Source organism: Odocoileus virginianus, chromosome 9 (genome assembly GCF_023699985.2).
Source record: "Odocoileus virginianus isolate 20LAN1187 ecotype Illinois chromosome 9, Ovbor_1.2, whole genome shotgun sequence".
In the NCBI taxonomy this organism is placed as follows: Eukaryota; Metazoa; Chordata; class Mammalia; order Artiodactyla; family Cervidae; genus Odocoileus; species Odocoileus virginianus.
In genome coordinates this window covers 56,901,482-56,913,810 of record NC_069682.1, presented here as the reverse complement: position 1 = coordinate 56,913,810, position 12,329 = coordinate 56,901,482, and the positions used below count along the sequence as shown (strand labels likewise).

Below are 12,329 nucleotides of genomic sequence, written 5' to 3'. Positions count from 1 at the left end.
GGGCTCTAGAGCACAGGCTCAGTAGCTGTGGTACACGGGCTCAGTTGCTCCGCGGCGTGTGGGATCTTCCCAGACCAGAGAGCGAACCCATGTCCCCTGCATTGGCAGGTGGATTTCTATCCACTGCAGCACCAGGGATGTCCCAGATATTATACTGTTGTTTAGAAAGTGAGGACACTAGGGGCTCAAGAAGCGAAGTAACCTGCTGAAAGCCACGCTGCTTGGAAGAAGCATGGAGGTGTGGGAGGTGAGAGGGAAGGGTGAGTAGTGGAGAACTGACGGGGTTCAAGCAGGAAGTGCGCTCCAGCCCCTGGCAGGCCAAGTGGTCCACTGGCACTTGGACCGCTGCCCAAGGACAATGCTGTGCCAGCCTTTCTCCTGACTTCTGCAGGATTGCAGGTGGCTGCAAGGTAACCTTCATCGTGCAGTTGACTTTCTCTAGGCAGAGATCTAGCTGAAGCCAGTCTGTGCCTGTCTGGATGAGCCCCTGGCTTCAGACATGTCAGTCTTGATCCGTGCCAATACCAAGTCCCTGGACTGATACGCGAGACCACCATACAGAGGGCCTCAACCTGCAGACACCGCTGCCTCTCCTTCTCACCTCAGGGTCTTGGCACTTGTTACTTCTGCTGGAACATGCTCTTTTTCACTCAAGATTTTTTCTTTTTTTCATTTGGCTTCACTGGATCTTAGTTGTGGCATGTGGGATCTAGTTCCCCAGACAGGGATCAAACCTGGGCCCCCTGTGTTGGAACTGCAGACTTAGCCACTGGACCACCAGGGAAATCTCATCACCCAAGATTTTTGATCCTCCCTTGGCCACTGCCACCTAGTCATTCAGGACTCAGTTTAGACCCCCAGCTTCCTCCAGAGAGGCCTTCTCTGACCACTCCACCTAGATCAGTCCACTGGTATTCTTTGCTGCCTGCCCAGGACTTACTCTCTTCAAAACCCCATCATATCTGAACTTGTCTTGCTTCTTATTCTCTTTGCTTCTCTCTAGGACTGTGTTTCTCAACCTTACTTTCTCCTCACCACTCCCTACTAAGGAGTCTTTTTAGACATGTTTGTCTTAATTGCCCTGGCATAAGTCTGAATACCACAGCTGTGCTGGTATCTCTTTCTATGCTGTGTCCTCACCCCGCCCCCATGGAGAACGCATAGACTAGAGCGTAAGCTCTGCGAGCAGGGGCCTTATTTGTCCTGTTCAGTGCTGGGCCCGAGGCACGGTAGACAGAGTAGTTATGGTATGAACGAAGGTCCAGAATCTCTGGGAGCACAAAGGAGATGTTCCTGCTGGAGTTGAAGGCAGGATAAGCAGGGAAGTCTTGGAAGACAGGACTCCAAAGTAGTCACATAAGCTGGGTAGGGTTGGCTGACTGAGGAAGGCAGAGGTGGGGAGGGTTACCAGTTAGAGGGCTCAGAGCTGGCCAAGGCTCCAGGGCCTGAAGCACTCTGGACTGTGGGGCTGTGGCCGTCCCATGCTGGTGGCCGGGACTGCTGGAGGCAGGACCTTGAAAGTGGTCCCAGCCTTACTTGTCCTGGGGACCCTGGTTCTTGTTTCACCACTCTGAAGGGCCCCGATGCTAGATGGTAGAGTCCAAGCTCTCCCACAAACTGGCTCTTTGAAACTGTAAAGTGGGTGAGCAGGTGGGCCTTGTTGACTTGTGGGTCTCTAGCCTAGGAGTCCATGGTTCTCCCATGGAGGTCGTTAGCCACCACCTATCCCCAGGGGTCCTGAAAACCCCTACATGGATCCCATGGTAGCGGTCACAGCTACAAAGAGCAGCTTACCCCATTTTGCCCTGCCCCACACTGAGAATGCACATGGTCCTTTAGACTGGGTCTCCTGAAAGCCTCTGGGACATCAGAGACTGATCTCCCTGCTGCCCACCTTAGATCTGACCCCCGTCTACCATGGCAGCTCTGGCTCAAACCAGTGGGAGCCAAGTGAGCCCCAGTGGGGGCTTATCTCTGCTTTTCCAGACCAGGGCAGCTCCGCAATCCTGTTTGTTTATCCAGAGCAGCCGCCTGCTGAGAAAATGGCTGTGTTTGTTTCCAAGTGTGTCGTGTGAACCGTGGGCTAAATATACCCACACCACTGCTTCCCCGGTACCCGCCCTGGAACAGCACGCCCCGTTTTGCTCCTGCTCTCTCTGTGAAAGCAATCCCCAGGATCCTCTCCCCCTCCCTAGGAGGAGCTTCTGAAATGGAGATGAAGATTGTCCAAGCGCACAGCGGATGCACGGGTGGGGGCTGGGCCGATCAGAGCTGTGTCTCCGTGGCACCAGAGGAGAATGCTCCCTCCTCCCTGGGATGACTGTTCCTGGACAGGGAGCGCTTTGTGCCCTTGCAGGGACGGGGCCTGTTTACTCCAGCTCAGCCCAGAGCCGAAAATTTCCCGTGGCTGCCAGCCCTCGACTTCAGGAAAGTTCCCATCGAGGGCGCCAGGCCTCTCCCACTTTGGCTGCAGCCCAGTGTCCCTGGTTTCTTGTGGGACATTTGGCCCCTTGGGATGATTTCTGGCCATGGCTCCCTCTCCCATGCTCCTCACAGCCCGGGACTCTCCCTCATCACAGATCAATCTTTTTTGTGACTTCACCTGGGGCCACCTTTGCTTAGGACCAGACAAATTTCAATTCCTGTGAGAATTTTCTGGTCCAACAAGAAACCCATGGAGGCTAAGCAGGATGAAGGCCAAAGAGTAGGGACGCTGGCTGCTGCCTCTGCCCTTCTCTTTCCCGGCCCAAGGCCCCCTCCACCCCAGCCCCCACATAGGGAATAGTCCTGCTGTAGCAGCACCCCTTGTGGCTCAGCTGGTAAAGAACTCCCCTGCAATGCGGGAGACCTGGGTTGAGCAGATCCCCTGGAGAAGGGAAAAGCTACCCACTCCAGTATTCTGGCCTAGAGAATTCCATGGACTGTATAGTCCGTGGGGTCGCAGAGTCGACACAACTGAGTGACCTTCACTTCCACAGCAGCACCCAGGCTGGGGCCAGGCGGTCCTGGGCTTTGATCCTGGCTCCGCCCCCGTTCGCTGAGTGACCCAGGCAAGGTCTTCCGACTCTATACCTCAGCTGTTTCATCTGTGACATGGGGCTCAGATCGCTACATCTGAGGATTCTGATGAAGGTGAAGAGGATGACAGTGTCTGGAACTTAGGAGGCGTGTAAAACCTTTGTTCTCCTCATGTATTTATTGATCACTGACTCTGTGCCAGACACTGTTTTGGGTTCTGGGTATATAGGAACAGGCAGCCTCTCTGCCTCGTCAAGCCATGACTACTGCAGGAAATCAGTCAAAGCAAAGACCCAAAAGGGCAGGCTCTGCTTCCACAAAGTGCTAAGAAGAAAAATAGAACATGGTGAGGGGATAGGTAGCAAGAGATCAGGGTGGGGGTACCAGAGTAGACAAGGTGGCCAGGGAAGGCATCCCTGAGGACATGGCATTTGAACAGAGTTAGGAGTGAAATGAGGGAGCCTGGGGTCGAGTGCTCCAGGCAACAAGGGCTGTAGGCCCTGAGCTCAGCAGATGTTGCAGCGACAGCAGGGAGGCCAGTCAACTAGAGTGGAGTGTGCAGTGCGGAGGGGCTGGGGCCTGCTGGGCCTCACTGGCCTTGGTGAGGACTCGATTCCATGTGTGATGGGGAGCCTTGGAGAGCTCGAGAACATGGAGTGACAGGGGCTCAGTGGTGGGGTTTTCCCCACCTGCCCGCCTTCCCTTCCCAGTGCCTTTTCCCCTTTCTAGAAGGACTCTGCTCTGGCTCCCTAATGACTTAATAAATACAGAGGATTCTTTGAGTCAGGTTGTCAGTTCCGTGTGTATTACCCTCTGCTAGGTACCAGGGACATGAACGGACATGGCACTGTCATTCTAAGTGCAAGGAAAAGCTGTTGGTGTGCCACACTCTGACCTGTGTTTTAAAAATCTTGGCATGGAGTGAGGGGGTGTCGTCACGACTAGAAGCAGGGCCCAGCAGATAGCATAGTGAGCAAACTGTCCAGGTGGGACATGGAGCCAACCAGAAATGGCAGACGCAGTCTGAGGGGGCCACCCAATGGCTCAGCCACTCTGGCCCAGGTAGAGTGTGGGCCCACAGTGTGAGTTCATGGTGGAGAAGCAAGAACACAGTCTCTGGAACCAGCCAGTGGTTCCCTCCCTGGGCAGTCAAAGCACACTGATCCTAGGTGCCAGACACCAGTTTTAGATGCTGTTTTCTCCAGAGTTGGGTGACCTGACCAACTTCCTCTGCACTTAAGAGGCCGGGCTTTCTGATCTGCTGGTGGGGAGAGACAGCCCATACTGCAGCATTGTTGAGAGGATTAAAGGACGAATGGGGTGCAAGGTGCCCTCATTAAAGGGTGCTCCGCCTGCCCCACAGATTGGTTCCACCCTAGGCTGGGTCATTCAGCCTGCAGCCCCTCCTGCGTGGTATCACGTGCTTCCCTCCTGACTAGCTTTGGGGCAGAGGACTGTTGCTCACCTCCTCCTGGGCCCCAGGTCATGCCCCCTGGGGTGGGGGACAGGGCCTCATGGACCCCATCCCAGTCCTGCACTGCTGTTACCCTCTCCACTCCCCCCTGCTCTGCCCACCCATCAGCCTGCCCTGGTCAGAGGCTCCCTCCAGATCTGCCCTGCCCCAGAATCACTCTGGGACTTCCCCCTGTCTCTTTTCTCTCCTCTCCTCCCTCCCTCCCTCCTTTGCAGCAGTAGAAAGCCTGGGGCCTAGTAGTTCTGTGCTGCCCTCAGGCTCAACTCCAGCTCCCTCCAAGCTTCCAGACCACAGGTGGTCCAGCTCTCACTCACCCCTTCAAGCTCATCTCCTCCCCTCTCCTCCTCTCCTGCTCCAGCCCCTTGGCCTCCCCCAGTTCCCTGCCCATCTCTTTCCCACCTCAGGTTCTGGAAGGACCACTTCCTAGCTGGCTGACCTGGGACAGAACTCTTCCCCCACTTTGCACCTGTTTTCTCAGCAGTAAAATGGGTTGTTTATCCCCAGCTGAGAGTCAGGAAGAAGAGCAGCCCTTAACCCTTTATCTGGCCCAGAGGGGGCACGGAAGGCTGCAGTTTTTCAACTCAGCAAGGTCATCACATGCCGACCACCCTCTTTGTCCCAGCCACATTCCTGTTTGAGAACTCAAACAGTTCCCTTCTCTTCTGTCTCCCTGCAGGACACTTTTGTGGAACTCTACGGGAACAATGCAGCAGCCGAGAGCCGGAAGGGCCAGGAGCGCTTCAACCGCTGGTTCCTGACGGGCATGACTGTGGCTGGTGTGGTTCTGCTGGGCTCGCTCTTCAGTCGGAAATGACCAGACACTGACCACCCACTCACCCACACACCCCTGTCCTCCCCCCACCCCATCTCTCCGTCCAGCCACCATTGCCACCAGGAGAACCACTCCATGGAGCCCACAGCCACCCACACATCACAGGGTTGGGCCTCGACCTGGTCCCCCGCAATTAGTTTTCTAGAATTTACATGCTTCTGTGAGAGCCGCCTTCCTCAATTCTTGTGGCGTCAAAACCCACAAAATTCCCTAGAATCTGCCCCGGTGGAAGCTAACAGGTGTCGGGGGTTGTGACTGGGGCCGGAGTGCCCCACCCAGTTGGTGGGTCCCCTTCCGCATTTAGGGTCCCTGAGCATGCTTTCTTGCCAGGGAGCTGGAAAGTTTTCTGACCCTTTTCCCCAGAAAGAGAGACAATAGATTGCCTTCATTTTGATGTCTGTGGCCTCAGAATTGATCATTTCCTGTCTCCCCCGTTCCCGGCCCTGGGTTCCTCGTTCATTCATCCCCACCCTCCCAAGAGCCACGTAGGGCCCACTTCTGACTAATTAGGGATTCAGGATGCTTGGAATAAAGAAATAAGGACCAGGACCCCCTCCCCACCTCTGACCCTGCCAAAGTCCCTCCCCCCAATCCCAGTGTCCTCTAGAGGCCTCTGGCTAGAGGCTGGCCTCACCCGAGATGGAGGGACTGTAGCTGCAGGAAGCACCCCATGCCAAAGCTGGGGTGGCCTTGCAGTTTAGCACCACCCCAGTTCTTCCCCTTCCCTGGCTCCATGACCATGACTGAGGGACCAACTGGGCCCAAGATAGGTGCCGCAGAGCTGTTTATGGCCTCAGCTGCCTCACTTCCTGCAAGAAGATAAGCCTGTGGCGTCTTTGCCTTGGGCTGCTGCCCATGGGGTTCAGGGGCCGTGGCCCAGAGGTGAGGGGGAGCTACAGAGAGCAGCTGTGGGAGCCCTAGGGTCTTCCTACCTCAGGCAGGAAGGGCAGGAAGGAGAGCCTTGTGCATGGGGTGGAGCTGGGACTGGCCGGAGGGGCCAGTCCTGCCTGGCCTGAACAATTTGTGCCCCACCCCCATTCAGCCTGAACAACCGGGCTGCCAAGGTCAGCATGGCCTGGCCAGGAGCACTTCTGACCTCCCTCTCTCTCCTCTGCTCCACCCATGGCCTGTCTCATCCCTGGGGGTCCAGGCCTAGCCCCGGCCACCCCAGGCTCTCTGCTGTACATATTTGAAACTAGTTTTTATTCCTTGTGAAGATGATATACTATTTTTGTTAAGCGTGTCTGTATTTATGTGTGAGGAGCTGCTGGCTTGCAGTGCGTGTGCACGTGGAGAGCTGGTGCCCGGAGATCGAACAGCCTGATGCTCCCTGCACCCCCCACCCCACCCTCCACCCTGGTCTGGGAAAGCCAGCCGGGGGTCCTGGCTCCTGAGAGGCACCTGTCCCTCCCCCAACCCCTACCCCACACTTTTTCCAGCTCTTTGAAATAGTCTGTGTGAAAGTGAAGGTGCAGTTCAGTAATAAAATGTGTTCTTCGTGAGCAAAGGGCCTGGCCTCTTGTGTGCTCCGGGAGGGGACGCTTGGCTGGCAGAAGAGGTGCAGGAGAGCTGGGTACCCGTGCTGACTCTGCTGCCCTAACCTTGGACAAGTCCCTTCTTCCTCTGTTTGGTCCTGAATTTCTCCACCTGTACACTGGGTTTTTATTGAGCACCTGCTATGTGCTGGGCACTGGGACTTTGTGTGAACATGACTGACACAGTCCTTGTCCTCAGGGGTTGATATTCTAGTGGGAGAAACAGTTGAGTGGCCACTTGGCAAGTGTTTACTGAGCCCTGCTCTGTGTAGGCACAGTTGTGAAAGAAAGTGAAAGTGTTGGTCTTGCTCAGTCGTGTCCAACTCTTTATAAATCCATGGACTGTAGCCTGCCAGGCTCCTCTGTCCATGGAATTCTCCAGGCAAGAATACTGGAGTGGGTTGCCATTCTCTTCTCCAGGGGATCTTTCTGACCCAGGGATTGAACCCAGGTCTCCTGCATTGTAGGCAGATTCTCTACTGTCTCAGGCACCAGGCAATCCCAGCCCTAGGCACTGGGAATTCTGCAGAGAACAAAGCCCTTTCCTTTATGGAGCTTCCATTCTGGTCGAGGAGACAGGGAAATGAATATAAGGATGGCTCTGACTGTTGCAGGGCAAAGGTGGAAACAGAATGACTGAGGAAGCCTGGCAAGACATGAAAGACCTAGTGGGGAAGGAGATAAGAAGGGGTCAGACTCAAGATAACATTTTAAAGATAATCCCACAAGATCAGCTGATGGATTGGAGAGAGCTCTAGAGAGAAAGAGAAACCATGGATGATTAAGGTTTTGAAGTAGTGATACCATTATATTCCCAAGGTGAAGCACTCATCTGAGGCCAAGAAGTTCATAGTGATTGCTCTAACAGCAGTTAATATGGAACCTGAGCTTGTCCAGGAGTCAGGGAGGGCTCCCTGGAGGAAGTGATATAAGAAACAGAACCTGAAGAGTCTATAAGAGTTCACCAAAAGAAGCAGGGAGGCAGGAAGAGTGGTCCTGGTGAAGAAGCAAATGCACAGGACGATCAAGAATTTTCTTCAGGCTGAAGGAAAGTTAGTGTGTCTGGTGGTTCCTGGGTCAATATGATGCTAGAGAGGTGGGATGGGGAGGACTGGATTTGATCCTGAGGGCAGTGAGAGCCAGAGGAAGGTTGTTAGTGATAAGGAAATGGCAACCCACTCCAGTGTTCTTGCCTGGAGAATCCCAGGGACCGTGGGGCCTGGTGGGCTGCTGTCTGTGGGGTCGCACAGAGTCGGACACGACTGAAATGACAGCCGCAGCAGCAGCATACCACTTAGACCCCAAAGCGCCCTCTGGCTGCTATGTGAAGAAGGCTCTGAAGGGAGAGCAGAGTGGAGAAGCCGTGGCTCGGTTAACGCTCCAGTTCTGAGGGTGGTCAGCCAGGTGTGTATCCTGGGTCGCCATTCCTGGTCTTTGGTCAAGTAACCTAGCCTATGTCCTAGCTTTCCCATCTGTGAAATGGGTAGGATTGCAGTACCCATCTCAAGCAATAGTGGTCAAAAGTGAATGAGAGAACCCAACAAAGCTTGGGTAAACTGGAAGTTGAGGGGGGATGCAGCGATGACCCTGCCATCAAGAACCTCAAAAGGAAGAAGGAGGTGCTCATCAAGGAGTTCAACGTGGCTGTGGCTGGAGATCGGGAAGGGTCTGGAAAAAGGAGCAGGACTCCAGAGGCAGGCCCTCCAACTAGGGAGGCGGGCTCTCCAGCTGGGGGCGGGGGGCGGGGGGCGGGCCAGAAGGCGGGACCTGCCACGGGCGCCCCTCCCCGTCTGCTTTCAGGAGCGAGCTTGACTGCCCCCTGGTGGCCAGGGGTTTCCACCTGAAAGCCACTCCCACCCCAGATGCCTGCTCCCAGTGCTTCAGAGGACCTGTCCGTCTCCTGACTGGCCAGCTTTCCGATGTGTCTCCCATCTTCTGCCCTGTTCACCAAGAAGGACGTCTACACTTCCAACCTTTAGGTACCGGATTCATAGCTTTTCACGGCTCCTGGCTCAGGGTCACCATTCTCCAAAGCCTTCAGGCTTCTACATCTTTAGGCCCAGGATATGACCCTGGCCGGTAACCTAACCACTCAAGTCCCCTCTCCAGATTCTTGAGATTCTTCCAAAAACGTCTTTTTACAGAATTTTGTTGTTGTTGTTCAGTCACTAAGTCGTGTTCAACTCTTTGCAACTCCATGAACTGTAGCATGCCCGGGTCCTCTGTCCCTACTATCTCCCAGAGTTCGCTCAAATTCGTGTCCCTGCCACCGTCTTCTCGTTTTGCCTTCAATCTTTCCCAGCATCAAGTCTTTTCCAGTGAGTCACCGCTTCACATCAGGTGGCCAAAATATTGGAGCTTCAGCAACAGTCCTTCCAATGAATATTCAGGGTTGATTTCTTTTTGGATTGACTGATCTTGCAGTCCTAGGGACTCTCAAAAGAGCCTTCTCCAGCACCACAATTTGAAAGCATCAATTCTTTCACATAATATGTAACTATATTCTGATCCATTTTTTTACACAAAGAGTAACAGACACACTGTACCTGGTTTTTTTTTTTTCTGCCTAAATAGTTTATCTTATAGAAGTTTCCATGTTCATACATGAATCCCTGATTGTTATACAGCTTCAGCAATTAACTCATGGCAGATTAAGTCTTTTTTCTAGCTGTATTATATTCCACAGATGTTTGAACCAGACCCTGAACTCCATGATTCCAACCTTAAACATGGTGTGAAAAGTGAAAGTGAAGTCGCTCAGTCCTATCTGACTCTTTGCGACCCTATCGACTGTAGCCCACCAGGCTTCTTTGTCCACGGGATTTTCCAGGCAAGAATACTGGAGTGGGTTGCCATTTTCTTCTCCAGGGGGTCTTCCTGACCCAAGGATTGAATTCAGGTCTTCTGCATTGCAGGCAGACTCTTTACCCTCTGAGCCACCAGGGAATCCCAAACATGGCATGGCGCACACATAAAATATTGGAACTGCACACTGAGGAAAAGCTGGAAGGGATTTTGGATGTCTATGTGGGTCCTGGGGAAAAATTCATTTCCGTATATTTTTATGATGAGAAAAATATAGCAATATAACATTTCCTAGGATACGAAGAATTAACTTTGACTAAAATATCTAAATATATTATTTAAAATATATTCCTTAAAAAACTTGATCTTGTTCCTGTGAGTGCAACATTTTTTTTTGTCTAATTCATTTTTTAAAATTTTTTGCAACTTTGATATATAAGAAGTTTTATGATCAAAATGGTTTACACAATTCCTGATCAAGATTAATGATGATCTCTTCAAATTCTTGGTAGTCAGCACTACAAGACTTTGTCACCTCAAGTAGGTGATAAAAGAAAATGTTAAACTATTCCAGAACAAGTGAAATTATATTTTTAATGTTCCAATTGTTCTTCCCTTTTTTAAATTGACAAATACAATCTTGTAATCAAGTGAATTTCAAATCCAAATGAACTTTTTCATTCTGGGTATTTAAGAAAATAACTGTGAGTTCTAGAACACAGGAAATGGCCTAAAGCTTTCAAAGTATTTTGTTTTTATATTTATTCATTTATTTGGCTGCACCAGGTCTTAGTTGCAGCATGTGAGATCTAGTTCCCTGATCAGGGATCGAACCTGGGCCCCCTGCATTGGGAGCTCAGAGTCTTAACCACTGGGCCAGCAGGGAAGTCCCCAAAGTATTTTTTTAAATTATATAACTTATTAAAACTGAGCAAGACTGTACAGCACAAAGGAAGAGAAGGAAGAAAGGGAAAGAAGGAAAGGAAAGCAGATTCTAAACCAATTCAGTTATGAACATGCAAGCCAAAGGTCTAAGTATAATATTAACAAATGGAATCCAACAACATATAAAAAGAATACCTCATGACCTAATAGGGCTTATTCCAGGTAAATAAGTTTGCCTCAGTATAAGAAATCTTTCAGTGTAATTTTACTGAAGTATTAACAAAAAAAAATCCTTATGGTATTTCAGTAGATATCAAAATAGTATTTTGTAAAATTCAATACCTATTTATTACTTTAAAAAATCTTTTATCAAGCTAAGATTTGAAAGTTAGCTTTCACTTTTTTATACCCTTCTGAATTTAAGTTTAAGATGATTGTGTGCTTTACTTGTGCAATTTTTTAAAGTTAACAAATCTTTGAGAAAAATCATCAACTTATGATCAGATTCATTACATAATGTCCAGCTCTCCATTTTTCTGTCTCCACCATCACAGCCTTTGTCATGAATCAGGGGGGAAAAAAAAAACAAGAATTTTTTTCTTAATCTATAATAAATAATAGAAATGAACATATATGGTCCCTACTAATTTGTCTTCTTTGATTTTTGATAGATATCCATGCACCAATGTTAGAATTCAGGGCATGTGGAATATTAATTCCCTCCTAAATTATTTAAACTATCCCATTTCAGTAGGTTCACACATGAATAATTAACTTGAATAATTTCATGATAAAGAGTCTTGTGAATTCTTGTCAACTTAAATGGTCTTATCACAGAGTTTTAACAACTCCGTCTTGAAGTTAGAGGCAGTCAACCTTAAAACACTAAGGTTCCAAGAATATGGACATAAAGTTAAGAAAACAGTCTTCTAAGAGTAAAATTTTAAAGTATATAACAATGTAGTGGCCTAGTCCACTACATTTGTCTTACATGTTTTTCATGGTTTGTAAATTTGCTGCCGAGTGGGAAATGACCAGTGCCCATATCAGCTTGGCTTAAATTGTGCTGGTGTGAAAATGCTGCCCTCAAACTTCAACCCCCTGTACCCACCCAAGGAAAAGAAAACAGCTGTGCCCCTATCCAGTTGCATTGTACAAAATAATAACAATAAACAACAACAATAATAAGGCCCTTATCTGCAAACCATTGATGCGGTGGAACTTTCCCCAACAGCTAGCTGGCCACCACATTTAGGAATGACAGTCTCCCCAGGCTTCGTGCCAAGCTCCCTGTGCACCTGGAAAGCAAACTCCTCCAAGGCTCCATGGCCTTTGTGAAGGGTCCTTGTGGAGGGTAGGCGGCCCTCTCAGACGGGTGGTCGTGTGCCATGCAGGTGACCACTGCAGTTAGATGTCCAAGAAGGAAGAGCTCAACCTTGGCCAGGCTCATCTCATTCTGATGGAGCAGTAGGGATCAGAGGAGAGACGGGCTATATAGCAGTTAGTAGCAAGATTATAAAGCCAGACTGCCAGGGCTAGCTGGGAGCCCTGGGACAAGGGACTTAACCTCTCGGTACCTGAGTTTCCTCATCCGTAAAATGATAATTATACCTACCTGATGGGTGGTTATGCAGATTTCGTGCAAACTTTTATGCTTGTAAAGTGCTTAAGAAGGGTTTCTGTCTCCATAAATATTATATAAACTTTATCAGGCTATGTTGTCAGACCTCCCACCCCTTACCCCCAGTGCTCTAGGGACTGGTGAGAGGACTAGTCTTGG

The 12,329-nt window shown here is 50.5% G+C and overlaps 1 protein-coding gene across 6 annotated transcripts in view; it reads left to right on the top strand.

The window, feature by feature from the left end:
- Positions 1-6,824, top strand: part of BCL2L1 (BCL2 like 1) — a 50,422-nt gene extending 43,598 nt beyond the window's left edge. For all 6 annotated transcript variants that reach the window (XM_020915838.2, XM_020915836.2, XM_020915839.2 and 3 more), the window contains exon 3: positions 5,169-6,824. In XM_020915838.2, coding sequence (XP_020771497.1) covers positions 5,169-5,306 — 138 coding nt within the window. In that variant the 3' untranslated portion in view covers positions 5,307-6,824. The remainder of the gene's footprint in view (positions 1-5,168) is intronic.
- The last annotated feature ends 5,505 nt before the right edge of the window (positions 6,825-12,329 follow it).